This window comes from Grus americana, chromosome 17, assembly GCF_028858705.1.
Source record: "Grus americana isolate bGruAme1 chromosome 17, bGruAme1.mat, whole genome shotgun sequence".
NCBI classification, from domain to species: Eukaryota; Metazoa; Chordata; class Aves; order Gruiformes; family Gruidae; genus Grus; species Grus americana.
In genome coordinates this window covers 6,907,305-6,932,356 of record NC_072868.1, presented here as the reverse complement: position 1 = coordinate 6,932,356, position 25,052 = coordinate 6,907,305, and the positions used below count along the sequence as shown (strand labels likewise).

The 25,052-nt window shown below is 56.7% G+C and overlaps 2 protein-coding genes across 2 annotated transcripts in view; both read left to right on the top strand.

The window, feature by feature from the left end:
* Positions 1-12,838: 12,838 nt before the first annotated feature.
* R3HDML (R3H domain containing like) lies at positions 12,839-18,100 on the top strand. Its single transcript, XM_054845547.1, has 6 exons — positions 12,839-13,051; positions 13,656-14,015; positions 15,432-15,550; positions 16,046-16,178; positions 17,293-17,408; positions 17,519-18,100. The coding sequence occupies exons 2-6, from the start codon at positions 13,755-13,757 to the stop codon at positions 17,649-17,651; spliced, it is 762 nt and encodes a 253-aa protein (XP_054701522.1). The 5' UTR covers positions 12,839-13,051; positions 13,656-13,754; the 3' UTR covers positions 17,652-18,100.
* Positions 18,101-19,662: 1,562 nt separating this feature from the next.
* HNF4A (hepatocyte nuclear factor 4 alpha) overlaps positions 19,663-25,052 on the top strand; it is a 37,262-nt gene continuing 31,872 nt past the window's right edge. Inside the window, exon 1 of the mRNA XM_054845565.1 lies at positions 19,663-19,839. Within this exon, the coding sequence (XP_054701540.1) occupies positions 19,791-19,839 (49 nt within the window). The 5' untranslated portion in view covers positions 19,663-19,790. The remainder of the gene's footprint in view (positions 19,840-25,052) is intronic.

Genomic DNA, 25,052 nt, shown 5'->3' with positions numbered 1-25,052 from the left:
TAACTCCTGCCCAGTCCGATTAACCCTTCTGTTAGCCACGTGCTAAAAGTGTTAGTTGTTGTTTCTATTTATTCCCTTTCTGTAAGGATTATCAATCACAGATCAAACACCATGCAAAACTCACAACAACAATTTCCATGAAACCCTTTGCTCGGTGGCCCTTGAGCTACAGTACAAAAATGTTGCAATTTTTTTTTTAGACGAAGAAACTGCTGTTTATTGGAACTGATCAAATATGGGAAGGAAATGGTCTGTGCTTATTCATTCACATTCAGAAGTATGAACTTTTCAGACTTCACTGGTGCATTTTTAGCTCGTATGTTTGCAGGAAAGAATCAGAGTCATATGTTCAGGTGTAAAATTGGAAGTGACTTTGTGTTGATTAGCTGCAGGGACCACAGTTAATAGTTCTGGTTTCTTGACTGGATACCTGGTAGAGCCAGCCACAGAACATGAGCGCTGGCTATTTCAGTCAAATATAGATTTACAAATATTAAACGTAAAACTAAAAAATATACATACATAATATTCAATGTGTGCTTTACTGGCTTGGTTAATTATATAAGTGTTGGCTGGAAATGTGATTTGAATGTGTCCTGACCATAACGACTATAGAAATACTCTGTAGATAAAAACAATAATAATAATTACAAAAGATGTTCAAAGGGTATACTGAATAGCCAGCGCACTCAAGATTGTCAGTGTCTTAATTTGGATGTTTAAATTAATAGAATTTATTTTTTTTCCACATTATTTCTTCAGTTTTTTACCTACGTCTTTGCTGTGTTCAGCCGGCTGAATGCCTCCTGCTCGCCTCACCGCGCTCTTTCACCGCAGGGCTGCCCCACATCTCAGCCTTCCTCAGGAGGAACAAGGATGCCCGAGGCCGTGGAGTTTATCAGCGTGGGCATCAACCACAGGTAGCATCTGAAAGACAAGCTGGGCAGAAAGACAGCGAGGTGAGGGGACGTGTCGGTGTGAAGTGTGCCGAGCAGCGCCCAGGTCACCCACCCCTGGGATTAGGGCAGTGCAGAAATGAGTTTACCTCATGGAAGCACATCCCAGTCTGCCAGGAATGGAGCATCTCCCAAAATACAGCGGTCCGGTCTGCTCCTCACCATGGTGCGAGGAATGTACGGAGGGTGCTCAACGGTGCACGGAGCGGGGGGTCACCTACAGCCCAAGGAGGAGGTGGGTGATGAAGGTTGTGCTCCTGCTGCCTGGACCTTACCTATTGTGAGAATAAACAACATTCCCCCCCCGCCCCCATCTTTAGGTTTGGTGAAAAATAAAATTAAAGCCAAATCCTAGTGCCTTAACTAAATCAGAGCATTTACCAGCTTCACTTAAAGAAACAGGATTCTTTTCACAAGTGTTTGTTTGTACAGTTCAAACAAGCTATTTTTTTTAAAATATGAGCCCACCACAGATGTGCGACTCAGCCCAATCTCTGTTGACACCATTCAGAGGTTAGGAAAAAAAAATACATGAGAAGCATGTTCTGCCACTTTGCTGGAAAAAAGGCCTTTCTTTGGGCTGTTTATTTAAAGTAGGCTCCAAACAATTGGCAAAGCAGATCTTCCCCTGGTGTTGGGAGACGAGCAGGACCCTGTGAGATGATGGAAGACGCCAATGTTGCACTGGGTGCTCTCCGAGGAGGACAGGGGATGCAGTTTCCCTCCTTGTAGAGCAGCGTTTTTGCACGCCAGTGAGAGCTCACTCACCCCAAGACAGCGTTGCTGGAGCTTTGAACTCCACTTCAAAGGTGGAGCGAGGTTTCTGTAAACCCAGAGAAACAGGTAAATATTTGTCAGGGTCAATTAACCCTCATCACCTCAACAGTCATCTGTGTGAGATGGCTGGAGGGGTTTCGGCAGGCACAGAGGAGAGCCTTGTTGATTTACTGAACCACTTCGGGAGGTGGGTAGACACAAAACACCGCGGCGAGGAGACCTGGAGGCTTTCCCCTTAGCACGGTCCGTGAACTCCTGGAGACATCTCATCCTTTCCATCACTAGAGCAGGCAGAGAGGAAGGCCCTTTTCTTGTCTGGAGAGAAGACCACTCCTGCTCCCAGTGCTGCTACTGCAGCTTTACAACCACTTCATTCAGCCCAGTTACTCCAGATGGGCATCAGCTGCTCACAGAGGCTGAGCGCTCATTTGGAAAGAGGGCTTTGCTGGGCCCCTCTTCCCTGGTGTCTGTACTGCAGGAGGGGGGTGATGAGGACACCCAGCAGCTAGCCCCAGCCACCAAACCACCCATCCATGCTCCCAGGCTTCGTCTCTCTTATCAGCACAGCATGCAAATACTAGCTTAAACAAGAAAAAGGGAAGGGGAAAACTAGAAACAGCTGAGCACCAGATGAGACGCATGGGGCTAGACTCATTCCTCACCTCCCAGCCCAAACCTGACCCAGCACCCCCCTGCTCGGACATGGCCCCTGGGGCAATGCCACCCTGCCTTTCTCTCAGCCAGGAACCCGCAGCTGGATGTTGACAAGCCCCAGAGGAAGCGCTGGGGCTGTAACAGGGTCCAGCTGGGAAGCGCGTGCAGCCCCTGCGGGCGTCTTTCCCCTCGGCTCTGGGACACACGCTGGGAAGATGCTGGGGGAGGCTCTGGGGGTGCCCCCCTCCCGGCTCCCGGGACGTGGTGCTTCTGCATGGCTCTCACCTCCCCCAGTTCCAAGGCAGGGAAAGCCAGGCGCGGGGGACTCCACCGCCTCGGCAGGCTCGGCTTTGCAGCAACACATGGGCAGCAGACGGAACGTCGGGGTAAAACCCTGCCCCGCGTCTGCTGGGGAAGTGGAGCGGGGAGAGGGATGTGCCAAAAGCAACAGCTGTCTCGGTGAGCTCAGTGTTTGCTGTCCTGCGAGACGCCGGCCGCGGGGCAGATGGGCTCTGTCCTTTCCTTCACTGAGCACCTCCCTCCGCCCCGCCAGGTGCCTCTGCGGGAGCTGGCACCAGCACATCTGCTAGCAGCATGAAGGCTGGATTGTACCATGCTTGCCTGCACGGGCTAGTTAAATCTTGCTAGCAGCAGCGGGGAGGATGAGGCAGCATAAACCTTATCAGCCGTGGTCCTTACTACCCACCACAATCCAGGTCCCCATGGGCTGCGTGCTCCAGGTACCGGTGTGTGCCCAGCTCCACTGCTGTTTCCTCCACGTCGCTCGTGGCACGTGGGCAAGGTCACGCTAGCACGGATGTGTGAGCACAAGCCACAGTCAGAGCTTTGTGTCTCTGCGTGGACACAGCCTGAGTGATGGACAGAGCCGCTGATGAGCTGCAGGGATCCCCCATCCAGCTCCCTCTGTGCTTCACCAGGCGGGCGCTGGGGAGGTGGGCTCAGTGGAGCTGCAGCACTCAGGGCACCCTCAGATCAGGTAGCTATCTTCAGACGAGGTGTCCCAGGGTTTTCAGGGACTTACATGTCAGCACATCCCCTGGTTGGGGAGAAAAGACCCCAGGCAGCATGTGTCCATGCTGAGAGAGATGTGGAGACAATCGCTTCCGTTTTGGGTGTGTTCAGTTAAACTGCAGATCATGGGTCTGGACCTTCCAAGGCTTTGACTGGAATCTGCTTCGCTTCTATATCTTCCTAGATATGTTCGGGGTTTTTTTCCCAGTGTATTTTAAACACTCTCATTTATCCCCAGCAGATCAAAGCACATGCACATCAGGGAGTCATGCCCTGCTGGGACAGTCACCCTGGTGTCCACCCACCACGGGTGTCCTGGCTGAGGAACCCAGGCCATGCACTGCCACACCAGCCCCTTAGCAGGGCCAGCAAAAGGGAACCTCCCTGCAAGGAAGCCTTTCCTGGTGGGAGCCCCCCGGGATGGCTCCCCCCAACCAGCAGTGGGGAGCAGCTGGTGGCACTGCTGAGGCAGCCTTGGCCATGCTGCGGTGGGCTGGTGGGCAGCAGAAAGCTCTCTGGGGCTTACAGCCATGCTTCAAGCTCTTCAGGCAGGAATAATTCACCGCCGGGCAGGTTAGCCCACAGTTGAGAGAGTTCGTGGGCTTCTTGTTGACATTAAGCTCGCACAAGGCAGGATCTGCAGGTAACCCTCGCTGCAGCCAGCGTGGCCACTGACCCAGCCTCCACCACCTCTCCACGGGCTGGGAAATACATCCCAGCATGAAACAGCACAAACTCTGCCGTGACACCCAGAGCAGAGGGGTAACAACCCCCCAAGCACACGCGCCAGCGAGCAGCGATGCTTGCAGCAGGTCATGGGCAAGGGGCTGATGGCAGCCTCTTTCACTTGAAAGGAAGGGAAGATTTGATACGGGCTTTGCACTGCAAGCATGGGTTCTTCTCTTTTTCTCTGTGCACAGATTATCTGTAACAATGTTGTACTGTTTGCTTGTTCTCCATTTCAGAACCCTGCGGGAAGGAGGCGTTGAGGTACTCCTCACCACCTTTGGCTTGTCTTGCTGAGCTCTGCATCCCAAAACCATCACCATGCCCATCTCCCAGCTCAACCCTCTCCCGGGTTCTGCAGCACAACGCAGCTCCACAGGGACGCCGTGCCACCGAGATGACACATCTGGCTGGGACCTCCAGCTCCATGGTTCCCCACATGCTTTTACCTTCTTGGAACAACAAAATTATCACTTGTGGCAGATGCGGCATGTAAGCGGGTTTGGGGACTGCAGCTCCTTGCAGTGTCTGGCACAGGCTGAGCCAGAGAGCTCCTTCCTTTATGTCACCTGGCAAATACTTGTGGAGTCAGAGCTCTTGATTTCCATTCCTTTATACCTCACATACATGCTTGGCTCAGCCTCAGGTTAGCAATCCAAAAAGCTGAAGGTTGCTTTTTGGATGGTAAAGTGCATGCAGGCCCCCAACATGCACATTTTGCCATAATAAACGTGGAGTCTAAGACAGAGAAAGAGCAGACGATGCCTCGGTAAGTCCGGCAGAAGGCAGCAGTGGTGGTACGTCTATGGGCTCTGCAATCTCTGCCTGGTGTGCCACAACAGGGGCTGCACGAGTTGTGTTTGCAGGGCAGTGTGGTCTTCCTTATGTAAAGGTTAAGGAATAAGGCAGAAAAGAGCACCCCAAGGTCCTTCTTTTCTGCTTTTCCAGCCTTTGTCCAGCTTTGAGCAAAATGGTTCTTGCAAACATCTGAACCTCCATGGTTGAACCTGAGAAATTTCATGTCTAGGCAGACAGAAATCTGGTGGCTTGGATCCAGCCATCTGGACGTGGGAAAGCTTGGAAGTCCCATGAGAAAGGGGAGATTTCTTGGCAAAGAGTCACAATAAATCTTTATGGGAGAGTGGAGGGGTGAAAATACAAAGTGTCCATCAAGCTGCTCCTGTTCTGTGGGCAGAAGCCAGGAAGCCCCGAGATGTGCAGGTACAGTGAGCGATTTTAAAAGTGAGCAAAAATATTTGAGGGTCATTTCAGCTTCAATGCCAGAAACAGGCAGATGTCACAGAAATCCTGCGTGGTCCTGCCCTGCTCACCTGGAAGGGCAGGACCAGCTCGGAGGTGGTGCTGGTCATCGGCAACCCTCAAATCCCTCTGGTAGGTGTGATCAGTATGACCAGTACGGATGGAGACATATGTATGGAAAGTGGTTTACCCAGTGTCACTCGAGACCAAAAGCTTCAGGATTACACTCCTGTCTCACTCCTTAGGTGCCGTCTCCGCTACAGCACTGCTGGCCTCCCTGGGGAGCCCCAGGAGAGCTGAGCCACTGCTGGTGCTCAGCCTTGTGAAGAGATGTTAATACACTGAGAGCCCGTATGGGCACGTCTTTCCTGCCCAAAGCCTCCCCATCTCCTCCGGACACCCCTGGGAGTTCCTGTGCTGGGTCTTTCCTCCTGCACCACCTTCCTGTGCTCACCAGAGTCTGCTCTTAAAGCTGGCCAGGCTTGGAGTGATCACCACCCACCTGAGCTGCACCCTCCTCCCCGCTGGACATGCCTCAGGCAGACCCTGGAGAGAAGCAGCACCTTCAGGAGACCCCGTCCCAACATCCCATGGAGTGATAAACCACTGCAAACATCCTACTCTTCCTTCAGAGCCAGGGAGGAAAAGCAGCATCTCTTTTAGCCCCGCTGTTATTTAATCCGAGCCAAACAAACAGCAGCGTTTTTCTGCGAAAAAAAAAAAAAAAAATTGCAGCTGGAGACAGTGAACCGTGCACTGGTGGGGATGGTTGGAGGGTGTTTGCCGGTGCCACAGCGGGGGCCCGGGCACGTGAGCATGGGGGCCACCCCCGAGAAGAGGAGCAACAGGAACAAGACCTCCCTGTGCAGCCATGACAAACCCGCCTGTGAACCAGTGCCAGGTGCTCAGTTTCTATCTTAATTTTGGTCTTGGAAAAAAAGGGAACGGACTGAATACACAGGGGCTGCAGTCAAGCTGCGGCACACACCCGTCCAAGCAAGAAAATTACACGGTAAGGCTGCCAGGGTGTCCTGACTTCACTTCGCTGGGTCTGGGCTTTCGGGGCTGTGATCCGATAGCCCCCGACCGGCAGCTGATCCAGCCCGTTGCTGGAGCTGCAGCATTTCCCAACCATTACACAGGTAGTGCTTACTGTGTCCGATGCCGAGGAAAGAAATGATCTCAGCTTGCCCCAGATAATGCCTTTTGTGCAGGCTGGTTTTGCCCCACGGGATGGTGAACTCCCCCCGGGACTCCTGGGTGGGACTGATGGGTCTGACCTGAAAGCTGACCACGCAGCGAGCAGGCGATAAGCACAGTGAAAAAACCCCCACCATCACCGTGTTTCCAGGGCTGTTGACTCTGGCGCGTGTCCGTGTGCGTGGGCAGAGCTGGGTGTGGGCTGCACCCCCTTGGGCAAACTGTGGGTGTGCAGCGGGGATGGGGACGGTGGGGTGGTGGGCACAGCGCTGCCGGGGGGCAGGGGCTCCTGGTACCCAGCCTGGGTGCGGCCGGCGAGGGGGTCGCAGCTGATGTGTGGCTCCCGGGTCTGGGTCTATCTCGCTGACGCGTGGCGCGATGGGCCCTTCTTTCCATTGACCTGTCAGATTCTTCTCACGTTGGCAGAGTGCAGCGAGACCATCGCGCATCCGCAGCACCAGGCTGAAAAATAAATCGTTAGCAAACAGCAAATTAACTATCTTCTGAATTGTGCTGAGAGGAGCTTCCGTGCTATTTGTTAAGTGGATTTCTAAACTTAGCACAGTTACTGTAAAAAATACCTTTGCGAGAAACTACCGTCCGCAGCGCTCAACTTCAGAGGCATTTATTTCTAGAACTGGCAGAAAAATTTCTCGCCTTTCAAAGGCTCCAATTATATCTCAGTGCTGGCTGGGGCCAGTGGCCCTCGCAGCTTCCTCGCAGGCAGTCGCGGGCTGCTGGTGGGGACCACAGCTCCGACGGTGCCGTGGGAGACAGCGGGAGAGGTGGGGGGGCTGACACCCACCTATTGACCAAAGAGATCAGGTAGGATCCCCTTAGCCTTCATGGAGACCTTAGTTAATACCCAAAACAAGTGGTTTTTACTTTGCACCACAAAGGCATTAGTCCTGCCATGTTTTCAGCCACGGTTGCTGCTAGCACTAAAGACTCCCAGGACTGGGCTTCTATCAGGACCTGGCCAGTTGCACCAGTAAAAGGAGCAAATGGCAGCTCGCAGAACTGGGGCAGTGCCCAGGCGGCCTTAGAAGAGTGGCTCTGTAGGCAGGCTGTGGGCAAGGCTGCTCTGTGCCGCCCCGCCGAGCCCAGCCTGGGTGGTCGGACCCACACGTGCAGGCTCCTGCCCGCGCTCCCGACTGCCAACTCCCCGCAGCATCACTATATATAAAATGGGAAAGGGTTTTTTTCAGCTTTATTTTTAGTTTTTCTCATATCCTAGCAAATGTGCAAGCAGAAACAGTGGGTTATGAGAGGACATTGCACCTGAAGCAGAGGCAGCCATGAGGCATTGTATGAGAGGCTCCAGGACCCTGGGCTCAGCTGCAGAGAATGCAACCACCTGTCCCTGCCGATGGAGGAGCCTACCCCTGGCACAGGAACAATCCCATGGATGGATTTTACAGCAACGCCTATGGATTGCAAGCAGTCCTACAAATCAGAGAAGTGTTCGATGTATTTGTGATTGCAGAGAGCAGGACGGAGTAGTGAAGCATCTCACATTTATTAATGGAGATGCTCTAAACCCCAGAGTTTGGGCCAGACTTTAAAAGGCACATGCTGCCACTGTGTCAGCCTGCTGTCATAGGCAGGCGACGACGCCTTGAGTAGTTGAGATAAAGGCTGGAGAAGACTTGGCCCTCTCCAACCTGTGCTGCTGTGATCCATGCTCCCGCGGCTGCACATTACAGGGTGACACGCGTGGTGCCCCCGGCGTGAGCTGTGCCCCACGGCTGGCTCGGGCACTCCTCCCTCCTGCCATCCCTCCCCTCCTCCCCATAATCACAGCCCGGCGGAGGTGCAATGTTCGCCCTGCGAGGGGCTGGTAGTGTACGGTTTCGGCTGCGCTGCAGCTGCCAGCTGGCCACGAACAGCACAAACGCTGCCCAGGAGACACGATCGCTGCCCAAGTGGGTTAGGAGGCAGTCTCCAACAGCAGGGTTCACATGGGGCTGGGGTCAGGAAGAAATCCAGTAGAAATCAATAACTGAAGCCTTCATAAATAATCCTGCAAGCTCTGGCAAATGCACATGGGCTATTTTGCTTCAAGTTTGCTCCAAAGATTCCTGTAAAGCCCAGAGCGTTGCAGTTTGTGGCACAGATTCCAGCTGTTGGAGGAGACACGAGCCTCCAGCCGGAGGGTTTGCTCTGGCTGGTGTGTCTCCTGTGCTCCCCACCGCCCGGATGCCCAGTGCATGGAGCTATAGGTGCAAGCTATACCACTCCATAGCTTGTCTTATACTATGCCTGTCACCGAGCCCTCTTAATGCATGCAGCAGGAGCGAGGAACCTCCCTGGTAGACCTGAAAGCCAAATTAGCAAGACCTTGTCATTTACTGGTGATCTTAGGAGCCTATGCTCAATTTTGCCTCCTTCCTGGTGCGACTGTGCTGCACTGGCATGGGGGAAGCAGGTTCTTGGGTGTGGAGATGGTCCAGTGGGCGCAGTGAGGGAAATTGAGGTGAATATGCATCGCACCTTGGCTTTCTGCTCCGTCCCAGGTTTTAGCAGTGAATGACAGGAAAAGTTCAGATGATCAAAATTCACAATTTTAACTAATTCTCATTAAAATTATGAAATTTCCTTTGAGAAACACTCTCTGTCCCTGTGATGTCTGAGATATCAGGGACAAGGGGTTTGATGCTTCTTTAATTTTGATGAGGACAGGTTGAATTCTTCGGAAAAGCCCATCCCAATGAGGTGTCCCCATGTTCTGGCCAAGAAGGGCGCAGTTCTGCTGGCAGCCGGGAATTCATCTGTCCATTCCCACAGCCTGGGAGGTCACCTCTTCAGCGTGAGATTTTACTTTTCTGCACCCCTTTCTCCAAGGCTCAGCTTGGTTCAGAAAGGAATTCAACATTTAAAAGGAGCTGGTCCTAATTAGCAAGAAGGATGACTCTGAAGTCCTAAGACTTCAGGACTGATCTCAGCTGGGTTACGACTCAACGGTGTGTTTTACTCCAGGGAGATCACAAGTAAACGTGCAGGAGTTCAGCCTGGGTTTTCTCATATCACAACATGGACGCATCAAATCTTCTGACCTCTACGTCAGAAGGAAAATCTCCTTTCATGATGCATGAGGAGGAACCAAGCTCTGGATGTGTCGGACCTCTACAGGGCTCTAGAAATGCAAAAAGCCATCAAAAGCCTCACCTTCCTTCCCTGCCCAGGTGGGCACCAGGGTAGCTGGAGCCATTGCTGCCATTTGGGGCAGGACTGGGAGAAATGAATAGCTTTCAGCAAAGCTGGAAAACGAGCCTTTCTGTCAGTTCATAAGAGGGAGATATTTTACTAGAGCAACAGAGTTTGTGCATCACCTGGGAAAACAGTTTTGTTCAAACAGGGCTTTGCTTTGGTTTTGTTTTACCCCAGTTAAGAGGAGGGTCCTGCTCTGGAAAGCCACATCCTCCATGCCTGGGGGTGCTCAGGCATCGCAGCAGATCCCGTCGCTCAGCAAAGGGCAAAGCCCTGCTCAGTCCTGTGTGGGCTCATGTCACCACCTGCCACCTTGATACATGGGTGATGGGTGATGCCCAAAGCCAAGTAATGGGAGAAACAAACATGACAGAGGAATCCTGCAAGTCCCGTTGTGCCTTGTCCTGGAGTGAGCTGCTACGTGTGTCAGTCTTGAAAGCATCGGTGGGCATCTCTGCCAAGAAAGTGCTGTGAACCCAGTGATGTATCTCTTTTTTTTTCCCCCCAATGCTCATTAAAATAAGAATTTGCCGTCACTGCTGCTGTATCCAGCTGAATGCATGTGCTTCTTGGCTCCCAGCAAGTTCCTCGCTGCAGATACCGTGTGCTTTGGCAGCCGGGCCAGTCTGGGCTGCAGGATATTACGCCTGGCAGGGACACAAACCCCTTCCAGTTCCTGGAATTTGGATTGTCTCACGGAGTGCTGATTAAGCAGCACTTTCAACCTGCACCCAAGACAAAATCCTTGCCTTGTCTCCGCGCAGAGGCTCGGCGCAGCTCGGGTGCTGCGTGGCAGTGGGAGCTGCGGTGGGTTTGCTCTCCCCAAGCCCCAGGGAAACAAAAACTCCAAAAAAATTCCTAAATGCAAATCTTTCCAGTTCACAGTGCTGGACAAGCATTCACTGTTCAGGGCTCGGTCTTCTGTGAAATAATAAATCATTAAAAAAATCCTTCCCCATAACACAGCCCCAGTGCCCTCCCTACCTCAGTGTGCACTTGGTGGCAGCTGCTCCTCCCAGTCTGCCCAGATCATGTCCCCAGTCTGCCCAGTTGAGATCGCTGCTGTGTGTCCCCATCTGCCTTTCTAATCCGCTGGGAATGAAACTGCCTTCACCAGCCTTACTAATGAGAGATTTGAGAGCTGGGGTTGAGCGGAGGGAGGCAGCCCCGGTGTGTGCTGTGCCGGTGTGGTACAAAGGGCCGTCCCGCCATCGGACCCTGGAGCTGGCACTTGCCTCTGCATATGGGTGAACATAAAGTAGGGGTGTCGGCAAACTGGGGATGGTGCTTTGCCCAGCACCTGTGGAGAGGTGGCTGGTGTTTTGGGGTGGTCTGGTGCTGGGAAGGTGAAGCTGAGCTGGTTAGACCCTCTACAACAGGCAGCCTGGAAAGCTGGTGGGCGCTGGGAGCCACCCTGACACCCCGACGTGCCCAGTGCCAGCATCCACGGCACAGCACAGCCCCCAGCAGCGTGCCCAGCCCTGCCAGCCCATGGGTGCTTCTGCTCTCCATACCGAGGGGTCCCCTCCCGTGGTGCTGCAGCAGGGCTGGAGATGCCTCCGCAGCGTTTTCCCTGTCTCCTCACTGGCACAATCATCATCCCACCCGCTGGGTGGGGAGTGGATGGAAATATTCCTCCGGCACACGTCTCCAGCTGCTCCTCAGGGCCCACAGCATCTTGAGTTGGAGAGTGGGTGCCAGGAAAAATATACACGGGGGACTGTGAGCAGAGACTCACAGCAGGGTGAGGCTGTATTGGTACAGCACAGCAGCTCAGCCCCTAGGCATTATTCCTGCTCCATGCTCAGGTCTGCTCCTTCCCGAGCTCCTGGTTGGCTTCTGTTGCGCTGCGGGTCTCAGGGGCTGTGGATGAAGCCAGCTGGGCTCTGGGATGTGCCGTCAGTCCTGGTACAGGGCAGGAGTTGCGTGGCCAGGATCCTCGATTCTTTTCCCAGTGAGGGCAAGAAGCAGCGATGGGCTGTGGCTCTGGGACTGCCTCATCTTCCTCTCCTCCCCAGCAGCCTCCTTGTCTCCCTGCCTGAGCACCAGCTTTCCCATGGGCACACTCTGGTCTCAGCTCCGTGCCTCCATTTCCCTGCCTCCTGCCAGCTCAGGAGAGGAGTTTGGTGCTCCCCATTGTGCAACCGAAGAGCCAAATCCTGGTTCCAAACCCACCTTTGCCCTGGCAAACCCAGGCCTGGCGAGGCACGGGGTGAGCACCTTCCTCACCTAGGGCATCATGGCACAGAGCGATGATGGCAGCGAGCCCTGCCACGGCTCACACGCAGCTGCTTGCTCTGGCTCCGAGCGTGGCGGGAGGAAGAGATGTGACCGGCATTGCAAGCAGCCCCTCCAGCCTGCCAGGCTTGCATTTTTGTGACCTGCAATAATTCAGCTGGCCCCAGGCATCGTGACCGCTGGGATGTCATAGGGAAACATACTTGATGCTGCAGGATTGTCTACAGCTTTCAGACTTCTGCAGCCATTTCCCCTCCCTGGGGACAGACACCTGGGGGAGCACAGCCCGCAGAGGAAGGGCTCTTTTCCCCTGAGATGCCCCTGGCCGGGTATCAGCAGCCCAGGTCAGTGGTGGGACGTGGGCAGAGCCCCCACACACACAGGCTGTGGCAAACCCTAGTCCTTGGGGAACCCACCCAGCAAGCGGCTTCATTCCTAACGGGGAGAGCTGCTGGCCCAGGGACATGTGTGGTCACCAGGTCCCCTCCAGCCACCCCTGGCAAGGGACATCTGTGCCATCTGCCCAGCTCGCGCCAAAGCAGGCTGACCCCGGGGCTCCGGGGCAAAACCCCCTCCGCATCCCTTGCAGACCTGGATTCTCTTCCCTATCCACAGCCGTCAGAGAGACCCCAGCTGGGGGGTGAACGGTGGAGAGACGGTTCTGGGAATCTCTCCCCATAGGTAGCTCGTAATAAAAACCCGGGCGCTGCTCGCTTCCCCCCGCCGGCACCGCGCACGGCTCAGCGTGCCTGCGTGCGCGCCTGTGCGCGCGGATGCATCCACCAGCCTATAAATCTCCTAGCAGGGCTCTTTCCAAACTTCAGGACATTCCCCGGGGGAAGAGTTAAGATGCAGCTTTTGCGTCAGATGCTGCGGCGGGCTCTCCGGCAGGGCTAGGCTAAACCTCTCCCCCGCAGCTGCCCCAGCAGGTTGTTTGCAAAGGTCAATCCCACCGGCTGCCGCCGCCGAGCTCAGCCGCTCTTGGCTCAGTCCTCAAGGTATGTAGTCGGGGGAACATCCTCCCCACCGCTCTGGGGAAGGGCTGGCAGGGATGTTAGGAGGTGCATCGGCTGACAGACAAGGAGATATTTCAGCATTTTCCTTTAAAAAAAAAATATTCTGCTTTTGCGGTGGTTTATTTTTCTTTCCCCAAGATGAGGAGTCGTTAGGATTTCTCGCTGATGCTTTTAAACCTTGCCGTGCATTTCTTTATCTGTATGACATTTCCATTTGTGCTGGGGACTTACTCAACACACCAAACGCCTGGGAAGTTACAGGGCAGGTGGCTGCAGCGAATATCTCAGCATGCTCCTAATTAGCCCCTGCCCGGCAGGTACGTGTGGTAAGTGAAAAAATGGGGGAGATTTTGTACCAATTTTGTTGTTGTTTTTTTTTTAAAGAAACAAGAAAATCAATTCCCTAGACATCTCTCTGCTGGTCCTGGGGAATTTGCTGTGGTAAATGAGGTTATCAAAGAGATTAATTTTAAAAATTTATTTTGAAAAGGAAACAAAGGAGAATTTATTTCCATCTTATTTTGGGAAGTGGTGTTTGCACGTGAACTGCAAACCTGAGCGGTGCCTCTGCTGTTTTTTCTCCTAGATCCACGGGCCAGCAGTGGTGACCAGTGACCCACCTTGTTCTCGCTTAACCCCGTGCAGGAGTGGAAAGCCGCTGGCCGATCCCGCCGGCCAGGCTAGCATGACGGTGCTCCACTTGCACCTGTACCTCACTGCCTTGGGCTTCTGGCTGACACAGCACTCCAGCTCCTTCCTGCTGCCCAATGCCACCGAAGTCCTGTCCCCCTCTGGGGGCAGAGCCGCGGGCCTGCTGTGGGGTGTGGGGGTCCCCCGTAGCCGTCGGAAGCGATACCTCTCCCCCCGCGACATGAGCACAATTTTGGATTACCATAACCAAGTGCGGGCACAAGTTTCCCCCCCTGCCGCCAACATGGAGTATATGGTGAGTCGGGCTCTGGCAGGGTGGGTTTGGGTCCACAGCTCTTGGCTGCTGTGGTGGGGTCGAGGGGTTCACCTGTAATGTGGGCACCCAACCTGGTAGGGATGGGGCACCCACACGTGGGGATGACAGGGTGCTGCCCCGGATTTGCGGCTGAATGCCTGTCCTGGGAAACATTTCACGTCCCTGGTGCAGGGCAGACCCATACAGCCTCAGTGCAGGAGGGATGGAGTCCCAACAGGGTGATGTTTGCACCTGGGGCAGATTTAGGGCCCCTGGTCCCACGCCTGGGACACCTGGGAGCTTGCCAGCTGCAGGATGGCAAGATCCATCCAGCCAAGCTGCAGAGGTAGCTTGAGGGGAAGGGAGGTGATCACAAGTATGAAAAGCTCAGGTCCCAACCCAAAACCCAGGTGGGAGCCTCTCCCCTAACTGAACCCCAGAGGGACAGTCCTGTCCCAAGATCCAAGGTCCCTCGAGAGCTGGTGCGGGAGTTGCGCCCAGGGATGCCAGCCCCCCCGGGAAAAGAAACATCCAGGAGTGAGACGGAGAGGGGCTGTGCAGCCTCACCGTGTCAGGCACCTCTGGATGATGGCCACCCTGGGCAGAGCGTTCCCCAGGTTGTCTCCGCCCTGCTTGGAGCTCCTAAGCTCCAGCCCTAAAGGGAGAAGAAATGGGGAGCCACCAAGAGGAGGGATTTCAGCCGGCACAAGGTGGGACCCTTGGGGCAGGAGGCGCCATGTGCTGCTCTGCTGCCAGGGAGAGGACTGGAGCTCCAACGGAGTGGCTGGGTGGTCCCTGGATGATGGTTTGGGAGAGACAGGCGGCAGCCCGGCTTGCTGGGTACCAGAGCGGGTCAGATGTGCCCGGGAGCATCCTGTGCCGCTTCTTCCTTGGCCTAAACTCCTGCCTTCCCAAATAACTCTCCCAGGCATCTCCCCAAAGCAGCTCAGGATGGGTGAGGAACCTTTAAATAACACATGAAGGAACCAGCTGTCCTCTCCAGTTAGTCTGCAGCCAGGGTTGCAGTAGAGGACTGGGGACAGCTGCGAGCTGCAGCGGCAGCGCAGGGCTGCAGGGTTTCATCCCTGAGCTCAGCTCCACCTTCTGCAGAAGGAGTTCATTCCCGGAGGGAGTCACACACACAGGGCTTGCACTGCTTCAGGGCGTCCGTGCTCTTCCAGGGCAGTGAGCACCCTCCGTGCCCAGGGGCCGTGACGGGCAGCTGGGGTGGTTCATCACTCCTGGACACACTGCCGTGCTTCCTCTGGGCTTTTTCAGCCAGATGTGTGAGTCATGTTTTTTGGACACCCATGGGTGCTCAGAAACCTCCTCTAAGCACAAGGGAGTGGGTTTCTCCTCTTCCCTTCTCTGGGCACCCGAAATCCCTGCCTGCCCTTTTCCTTTCCTCCTGGCCAGGTGTGGGACGAGCGGCTGGCCAGGGCAGCAGAGGCGTGGGCTGCACGCTGCCTGTGGGACCACGGCCCCCCCCAGCTGATGAAATACATGGGGCAGAACCTCTCCATCCACTCAGGCAGGTGAGTGCCCCGCAAGCAGAGCAGGCTCCCCTGCACCCCACGATGCTGGAGGAGGAGCAGCAGCCCCTCGGTCGAGGAGCACAGAGGTTTTCAGCTGGGGTTGCAGAGACTGAGATGCAACCAAGAAGCACATCAAGTTCCCCCTGGGGTGGAGAAGGAGGGTCCAACTCCTGCAGCAGGGTAAATGTGGGAAACCAGAGGTGCCCGCTGCTCATCTGGGGAGTGCGGCATTAATCCCCTTTCTGCTGGGCACACGGACCAGGGGAACGTGGCTCCTGGATCCCCACCATGCAGCTGAGCGCTCAGGTGCCTCCAGTGAGGACCAGGTCTTTCGGCCTCGGGCACAAGTGGACATGGCCCAAGGATGTCATTGCTCCTGCCCCATCCCGCTTCTCTCCCCCATTCCCTCTATGTGGAGCCTTCATCCCCCTCCTCTCCCTCACCCATGACCTCCAAGGTGGAGGAAGTCCACCTTACGCACAGCACCTTTTGTAGGTACCGCTCCGTCGTGGACATGGTGAAATCATGGCACCAGGAGAAGCAGCACTACTCCTTCCCCCATCCCCGTGAGTGCAACCCCCGCTGCCCCTCCAAATGCAGCGGCTCTGTCTGCAGCCACTACACGCAGGTGAGCACCACAGCCCCCCGCGACCCCCACAGCCCCCCCGCGACCCGGCTGCAAACCGGGGGGCAGCTCACAGCGCCTTGGGCTGCCTCAGCACCCCGTGCAGAGCAGCCCTTCTCCCAGCAGCAGCTGGGATCCAGGATCGAATCCTGGCAGCTGCCTGCTTCAAATCAGGCAGCGGGGCTGGCAGCAGGCAGCATGCCTGCTGGAGGGGTGCAGGCAGCTGGCAGCAATTCCCTCCCACCCTGGACCCCTGCGGGAATCGGGCTGCTGGCATGGAGGTCCCAGGGGCTCACAGCCCGCTGAAGTGCAGCTGGGAACTTCTGGCCAGTCGGCTGGGAGGTTTGTGGGGTTTTTAACCTTATTTCCCTGCTTTGGCCTTTTTCTCCTTATTACCCCACTGGTACCTCAAAGAGAAAAAAAAGCTCCTTTGTGCTTTTGCTGAGCATGAATCCTCTCCTCTGTGACGGAGCAGCTTTATAGTGCCCAGCCGTGCCTGGCTCCCCGGGAGTGCAGCCCCTTCACCCCCTGGCACATCCACCGGCAGCCTGGCCGGCACAAGGTGGAAAACCTCCCTCTGCTCCCCTGCCCGGTGGCAAAGCTGTGCCAGCCCCTAATTACCTCCTCTGCACGGCTCCAACCTGAGCATCTGCATCCCCCTGCGGCTCATCTGTGGGGATGCTCCAGGTTGCAAATGGGCAAGGTACATTTTTTAAGGAAGAAATTCAGCCTGGAGAAGCTTTAGGAGGAACTTCTGGTTCTGTTCCACCTCCCTGTGTGCAGAGTAAGCTGCCGGCGATGATTCAGGGTGAGGTTTGGGAACTAATTTGGGTAAGTCGGAGAAGTGACCCAGACTTTGCTGCTCATTTAAGTGAGCTTGGCAAGGCAGCCCCTTGCAGGCAGCAGGGGTTGCAGGCAGAAGAGGGACAGCAAGAAATCACCCTCTGGTGACAAAGCACTGCCCGTGGTGGGCACAGCATCCAGCCTGAGAAATTCGGGCAGGTGGGATGTGATTCACTGGTGGGATGGAGCCCTGCGCTGGGGTCCCGGGGTGACCGGCTGCGGGACGCCTGGGCCGGACGTTTGCCGACAGCGCCTGTTCTCTGTCCCGGTGCAGATGGTGTGGGCGTCCTCCAGCCGCCTGGGCTGCGCCCTCGGCACCTGCGCCAACGTGCAGGTGTGGGGCAGCACGTGGCGGCACGCCGTCCTCCTCGTCTGCAACTACGCCATCAAGTAAGTGCATGGAGGGAAGCCCTCCCGTGCTGTCCTCCCACCTCGCTGCCTGCTCCGCTGTTGGCAGCAAGATGATGGTGCTCAGAGGTGATGCTCTCCTCTTTTTTTAGGGGCAACTGGCTGGGAGAAGCGCCGTACAAAGTGGGGCGGCCGTGCTCAGCCTGCCCCCCCACTTACGGTGGGGGCTGCTCCAACAACATGTGCTTCACCGGACTGAAATCCAACCAAGTCAGCTGGTTCTAGGGCTGCAGCCCCGCGAGGAAGCCCCCGGCGATGGGGACGGGGTGAACCAGAATTATTTATAACACTAACCCCCCCAGCAGCCCGGCTGTCCAACCTGCTTCATCCCTAGTGCCGTGTAGGAAACTGCTTTTTTAACACACGTCTCCAGCAGCGCTCGCGTCGTCTGGCTGCTTCCCACTTTGGGGGAAATAGGAATGGTTCAGATCCCTGTTGCCTGAAAGAGGGACAGTTTGGGGATGCACGGAGGGAGCGGGGCTGGCTGGCATGGTCCCTGCTCCACAGGCTTGGGGGCTTTCCCCACTGACCCCCGCCTGTGCTAAGCAGAGGCTGGTGTAAGCGAATACCAAGATGTTCCCCTCGTGGCGAGTGGCTGGAGGAGAAGTGGGGAGCTCCAAGCGTGCCCCTGCTCCTTGGCAGCCCCTCCAGCCACAAGCCCCCCAATAAAGCAGCCTGGACACCCCCATGCTCGTGTCCGTCCTCCCTCACTCGCAGCCTGGAGCCTCGGGGTAAGACTGAGCTGGGTGCCTCTGCTCTGGTTTTGGGGGTAAACGGCGAAGGGGTGCAGAAGCCCTCGGCGTGGGCCACCTCTGCGGGAGATGCCTGGGCACTTTGCTCCATCGTGTGGGAGAAGCCAGCACTGCTGGGACACCTGGTGATGATGATGCTGGAGAGACACGAGTTCCCCATCCCACCCAGGCTGCCCCACGCCACCCCACTGCCCTGCCTCACCCCCAGTGCTACCGAGCACCCCGGTATCCACATCCTCTCCCTCTCTAAGACCTCACCACTCGGAAAACTCAGGGGTCCCCAAATTCCCAGGCCTTGGGTCTGAGCCCCCAGCTGCAGATTCCTGTGCCGAAGCCCAGCGTGTCCTGGCAGCCCCCTGCCTGCTCCCCGCCCCCCCGCCACTGCACGCTCCCTTGGGATGTGTTTTCCTATCCAGAGAAGCAGACATCCCTAATTTTGTCCCCTTGGGGCTTCAGGGTTTTGATAGCTGGGGTGCTGGGGGGGTTCCAGGACTGGCAGGGACCCCTCGGTGCCTCCTCCAGCCCGATCCCTTCCCAAGATGTACGGGAGGCCTTGCACTGCTGGCTGATCATTTTTTCAGCTCCAGCTCTGGATTCCCCATATATTTGGTGCCACCTCAACATCACCTCTTGCACGTGGCCCTGCTCGCCTCAGCGCAGCCCCCCGGGAGCAGGGGCTGCTCCTGCCACGGAGCCACCAGCGGCACAGGGCTCTACCCCAAGGTTGGGGACCGCATCTGCACGCCCTGGACCATGAGGTCCCCAGGGCTCCTCCTGGGTGCTGCAGTCCAGGAGGCAGCACAGATGTCCACGAGTGGCTGCGGCATCTCACAAGTCCCCCCAGTTTGGGGAGCAGAGGGAGACACGGAGGAGCTGCAACCCTCCTGTGCCCCGGCCCTGCGCTCAGGGTACCACCCTGCGTCCCATCGCCGCATCCCCGCTGCTGCCCATCCCCAAGTGACCCCTCTGGTTTTGCACCGAGGGGACAAGCCCTGACCCACGGCCGGGGCGTTTCACCCCTTGCGCCTGGGCCAGGCTCTGTTCTGCCCGTGCCAGCGTGTGCCAGCCCCCGCGGCACATCCCAAGGCCCCCGGCCCCCCACGCGGTGTTTGCCCCTTGCCCGCAGGCAGGCTCCGCCGTGGTCTTCCCATCGCGGATGGGTGGAGGCACAAAAACCGGCAGCACCCAGAGCACTGCGGAGCTGGAGCCAGCTGCCCGGTACCCCCCACAGCCGGGGGTGAACCCCAGCCCAGCGGCTGCCCCAGCCTTGACACCGGGTGGAAATGAGAGCCCCAAAAGTGTCCAGTAAAAGCCATGTTTGAGTTTCTAGCTTGGCAGCAGTTACTATAGCTACAGCAACGGCACCTTGCAGATTGGTTTCCATAAGAGCTTGGTTACTATTTAACATCTCCACCCACATTAGCCCTGATTAAGCGAATCAATAAGATAACAGGAGAGGCAGGTTTCCTTGCCCTGCCTCTCCGCGCTCCCTCCTACCTTCACCTAGTTCCTTAGTGAAAGACATTTTTATTTATTTATTTAGATTTCTTTTTTATTCCTCCACTTCCTCTGGTTTTTCACCCCAAGTCCCCATAGCAGTAGCCGGCGAGACATGGTCAATGTAAGCACCCAGCTAAGCGCTAAGATGGAGGCTCCATATGGTGAGTACAGCGTTTCCATCGCCCGCGCTGCCGCCCCGGCGTCGCTCACGGGAAGCGGGGCTGGGAGCGGGCAGCGGCCCCCGGTCCTGCACCCCGGCTCTGCCGCGCTGCCCGGCCCCCGCTGGCTCAGGCACCTGCAAAGGCTGGAGACGGAGACAGAAAAAGGGTCCCCGATTAATTTTTATATCATATAAATACATATAAATGTATTTTCTCTCTTTCACTCTGCTTGGCTCGAAGAAGGAGGCACGTGCCCGAGGGAGCAGAGCTGTCCGACCTGCTGGCGGAGGGGCTGCTGCAGGGCTCGCAGCACCAGTGGAAGCAGTTTAGGAAGGAGGTGACGTGCTGCCCTAGGACGCGCAGCCAGCCCCGACGCCAAGGCTGCGGGCGGCCCGTGGCACGCCCGGGCTGCGGGAACGGGCACAGCGGGCACCTGCCAGTGCTGCCGCTCTCGCCGAGGGCCGGGGCCGGGCTGGTTTCCCAGCAGGGAGTGTGGTGCCCGGACGAATGGCGGCCTGCAGGCTCTGCGGTGCGGAGCATCAGCGGGCACCCCCGGCCGCAGGGAGATGTCCGCCAGGCCTGTGCCCGTGCTCCCTGCGTGGCACAGCAGGTACCAGCCCCGGGGCAGCCCCGCGCCGCAGCTCTCCTCGGCTGTGCCAGGTGCCAACCGCCAACAAACGCACATGGGCACTGGGGGATGGGTCCCCTGCGCGGGCTGTTGTCAGCCTGCCGTTATCCTTGGGATGAGTCCAACCATGCCCATGCTGCAGCTTCCCTGCACGGCCAGGGGCTGGCGCTGCTTCAGCCCCCTGTGATCTGGGAACCCCAGTTCCCTGGGCATGGCCGGGGTGCAGAGTGAGGCTCCAGCAGATGAGGTTTCACAGTTGCAGGGTTCTCCATCACTTCCTCTGGCTCTCCATCACTCTCCATCACATCCCATGGCTCTCCATCATGCTACCTTGGCTCTCCTCGCTGTATTTTTCACATCCTGCTCCTCTTCTCTGCCACACCCCACTCATGCACACACACGGCCCCACCAGCCCACGCTCCAGCCCCCACGTGTGCTGCAGCCAGGTCCCAGGAGGACTTGTGCGGTTCCCAGGCCACCTCCTCATGCTTTGCTCAAGGTCCCGTTCTGGGTGGTGGCTTCCTTTGCTCCATGTCTCCACCTCCAGCCCTAACCTGCCCCTGTGCTGGGCATGCCCACTGCGAGGCCCCGTCCCTCCTTGCCCCAGCCTCCAGCATTTCTCTGCTCTCCAGACCCAATTCAATATCGTCTCGCATGGTGAGCCATGGTTGGATGTGGGGCTTATCAACTTTTTGGTGGGTCCACGTCTCATTGCAATGGAAACGTGTAGGAATTGCATAGGGTCTGCAATCGTGTTGCTGGGCCAAGCTGGAGCAGTCAGGCAGTTATGAAATGCTGAGTTTTAGCCCATTTTTGTTGGGTCGCTCATTTGTATGTGCCAGGCCTGCAAGAGCCAGGTCTCTGGAGGAGTTCCCATCACCTGCGGCTCTGAGCCAGCAGTGGGACAGGGCCTCGCATAAGGCTGGACTCAGAAAAATGCCGAGTTTTTGGTCTGTTCAGTGCAGATTGTGGTTTTGTGTCCAGTTGATACTGCTTGGACAACGTGCAAGGAGCTGCGCAACAAAGTCTGCTTGTGAGCAGGTAAAACGAAGGTTTGATGCCTCTGAGATGTACAGAGGGTCAGATCCTGGAGCGAGGGCACCTCTGTGGGCTGGCCCGGCAGAAGTGGGTGCTGAGCATCTCCCAGGCTGAAGCCCCGAGTGAGTCGCTGTGCAGGAAGGGACACTGGTCCCTCTGCTGCTGGCGGGGAGATGGCTCCTGACCCACCGAGCTGAGCTCGCAGCGACTGCCTTGTGCCTCATTTGCAGGAGAAGAGGCTCAAGTGATGTCCCGTCAGCCTGGGAGACACAGCAGTGCGGGGTGGCTGGGTCTGGGTGCCCCCAAACCCAGGGTGCCTGTGTCCTGCTTTGCCCCGGGGTGTAAAACCAGCCTTGTTTCCGCAGGGAGCAACAGGCTTTGCCTGACAGATGCAACCCAAGGAGCTGAACAAGCTCTTTAATCACTTATGATTTAGTTCTTCTGCTCACTTGTAGCTGGCTCTAACGTGAGCAGCCGCTTGCCAGTCCCGGCACATCGGTGACCTTAAACACAGGCAGGCAAATCTTTCTGCCGTTAATTTTCTCCTGGTTTTTTTTTTTTTTTTAAATCCTGATTTTCTCACAGGGTGGCTGGGGAAGAATCGCTGCACATCCCACCTGCGGCCACTCTCCCCATCTGCTCCCGTGGCCAAACAAAGGCACGCTCCGGCCGGCACTCGCTGCCTGCGAGCCTGCCGCGGGGCCGGGCTGCTGAGCCTGGGGCCTTGCAAGGGGGAGAGAAAAAAATAAGAAGAATAAAAAAGTGAGACGGGCCTCCCAGACCAAAGCAAGCGGAAACTCAGAGTGTTGGCAGAAGGAAGGGAGTCCTCATAAATAAAACGGATGAAAAAGTTATCCAAATAGAGGCGAGGAAGGGCTGGAGGGGATGGGGGACCGGGCAGCGCCTGGCTTCCCCGGGAGCCTGCAGCACCGCGGGGCTGGGGCTGGGCTGGGCTGGGCGGCAGGTCGGGCACAGCAGCTGGGATGCACCGTGGGGCGGATGCAAAGTGGTGGCCAAACCCTTCCCAGGGTCACCGGGAAGTTTATTCCTGCAAAGCCCTGGGGGTGTTCCAGGCAGCGGTGTCGGTGCTGAGCCCCAGCTGTGCCCACCAGCACTGCCCTCGTGGCTGGGTGGCTCCTGGCCCGTGGCAGGACGGGCCAGCCCAGCTGGCATCGCGCTGGCATCGCCGGGGCTCAGCCGGCAGATACACACCAGGGTCTACCAGAAGAGCCTTCAGCCTCGGCGGGGTGATGCGGTTACTGTCAGAGTTTCCTTCGATCGATGGAAAGATCGGCTTCCAGTCCCTGTAGTTTGTGTAAAGGACTCGGAGGACACCTTGCCAGGCAGTGACAAAAGTGTCCTGTCCCCAGCACCCTGCATGGGTCCCTGGGTGAGAAGGGGGCGATGCTGCAGCTCCTGGAGAGCCGTGGGGCTGGGGTGCACCTTCAGCATCCTCACCAGCACCTGCTGAGGGGGGGCTGTGAGCTGGAACGGGCTCCTCTGGGCATGCTGGTGCTAAATCCCTGGGGGAGGCTGCAAAAGGGTGTGCGAGAGGGTAGGGGATGGGGGGGGGTGAGGGGACGGTCCCCTCCCAGCCAGCGAGGAGGCGACGAGCCCCTGGCTCCACCTTTATCCTCCTGATGAGACCTGGGGACAACCCAGGCAATTGCCCTCAATCCCAGCACAGGCAGCGCCGTTCCCTCTTATTTTGGGAGCAGCTCTCGGAGCTGGGGATCCCCAGGGCTGGTGGTTACAGCAGGGACCGGCGCACGATCGGGGCCAGCCCTGTAAAGCAGCTTTGGAAATTAGCTGAAAAATGCGAGACGTCAGAGCTGCTCAGGCGTTTTGGTCAGATGTGGCAAATAGTTTCAGCTGAAGAACATAAGAGGAGGTAGAATTTCTGAGTATTTTTACTTTTCACTGTGAAGCAATTATTTTTCTTTGCCAAATAGATCTAATTTTTTAAAGGTTTCCCCTAGATATGACCCAAACTGAGCTTTTTCCTCTTGATTTCTCATGTCAGCTGCTATTTAATATCTCTGTTTACTCCTTGTGCTCTGTGTCCATGGCCTGGAGACTGTTGGGGACTGATGGGCGTTAGGACACCCGGCACAGCCCCCACCGTAACACTGGTGCTGGCAGGGTCAGCACTTACCAGGGCAAGAAACAGCTGAGCAGGGTCTTGCTGGACCCAGGAATAAGCGCTGGTATTTACATAGGATGCAAAAGGGACAATCGCTGCTTTAGCTGCCTTGGTCCGATCCTGAGTGCTGTTTGCTGGTGCTTGGTGGAGGTTTCCTGGGGGAGAGCCAAGGGGGGCTGCAGAGATGCTGCTCAGTGTCGCAGGGCGGCTGCGCCTGCCCGCAGGGCTGCGACTTCCACCGCGCCGGGGCAGCCGCCTCACCCCGACTGCTTATCAGGCCAGCAGCACGCCCTCGTCTTCGGCTTCGCTTGAAAACACGATGGTATTTTTATAAGGGGGAGTGAGCCCAGAGCACTGCTATCAGCGGGCAATGAACTCCAGCTCTGGGAGAAGAGCGGCACAAGGCTGGGGAAGGTTTGAGGAGTGTCTGCGAGCTATTCTGAGCTCTCCGCAGGGCAGGTATAGGTCTGCGAGTCACCCTTAGCAGGAACACGATCGGTTAGTCTTCTGCTGACATTTCTTAAATGGCATTAAAGAACTATTTTATTTAAAGTGAGTGCAAAGGGGTGGTGAGCGGTGGTGGTGGTCCTGCAGACAGCAAGGTCTGGCCAATTTTCCTTTAAATACAGCAATATTTGCAGCAGGACTGGGGCCAGCAGCGGGGGGCAGGGCAGCTCACAGGGCAGAGCCAAGGGGCACGTTGGGCAGGGGGGGCTCCTGCAAGCGTCTCTGCCAGCGGGCTCAGGGTTAGAACAGAGCAAAGACTGCAAAAAAAAGTCCATGACTGTTTGTGTTCAGGCTCCTTCTCTGTTTGCTTTCCTCAAATATTCACGCAAACAAGGTTCCTGGCAGAAATATTTGTGGAAACAGCAAATGTTGCAGAATTTTCATGGAAGGCAAATTTCAAGGTAGCGGCTGTATCGTGAAGCCAGGGCTGACAGCTCTGCTCACCTGCGCTGGGCAGAGGCGCCACATTCCCACCAGGACCTCCAAGCTTCTGGGTCCCAGAAGCAATTACTCCCAGGAATGGCTCATGTCCAAGCTTCAGCCTGAGCATCAACAGAAATTACCCAGCAAATCCGTTCAGGAAATACATGCCTCAAAAAATAATGGTGGGCTCTGGATGCTGCACCAAAGGTGTGAGAGGAGCAGTTCCATGCAGAGTGAGCGGATGTGCAAAGGCACCAGCATCTCAGGAGCAGACGGATCTCGGCTCCAAAAAGCCGGGGTTCTGCATGGCTGGACCAGACTTTCTATCCCAAAATGCTGCAGCCACCGGAGGGACTCTGGCCATGTCCCCACGGTACCAGGAGCCCTGGTGCCAAGGGGCAGATGGGGACCACCACCATGGGCTCAAACCTTCCGAGCCCCCAGCACCAAGGTGTCCCTGTGAGCTCAGCTGGT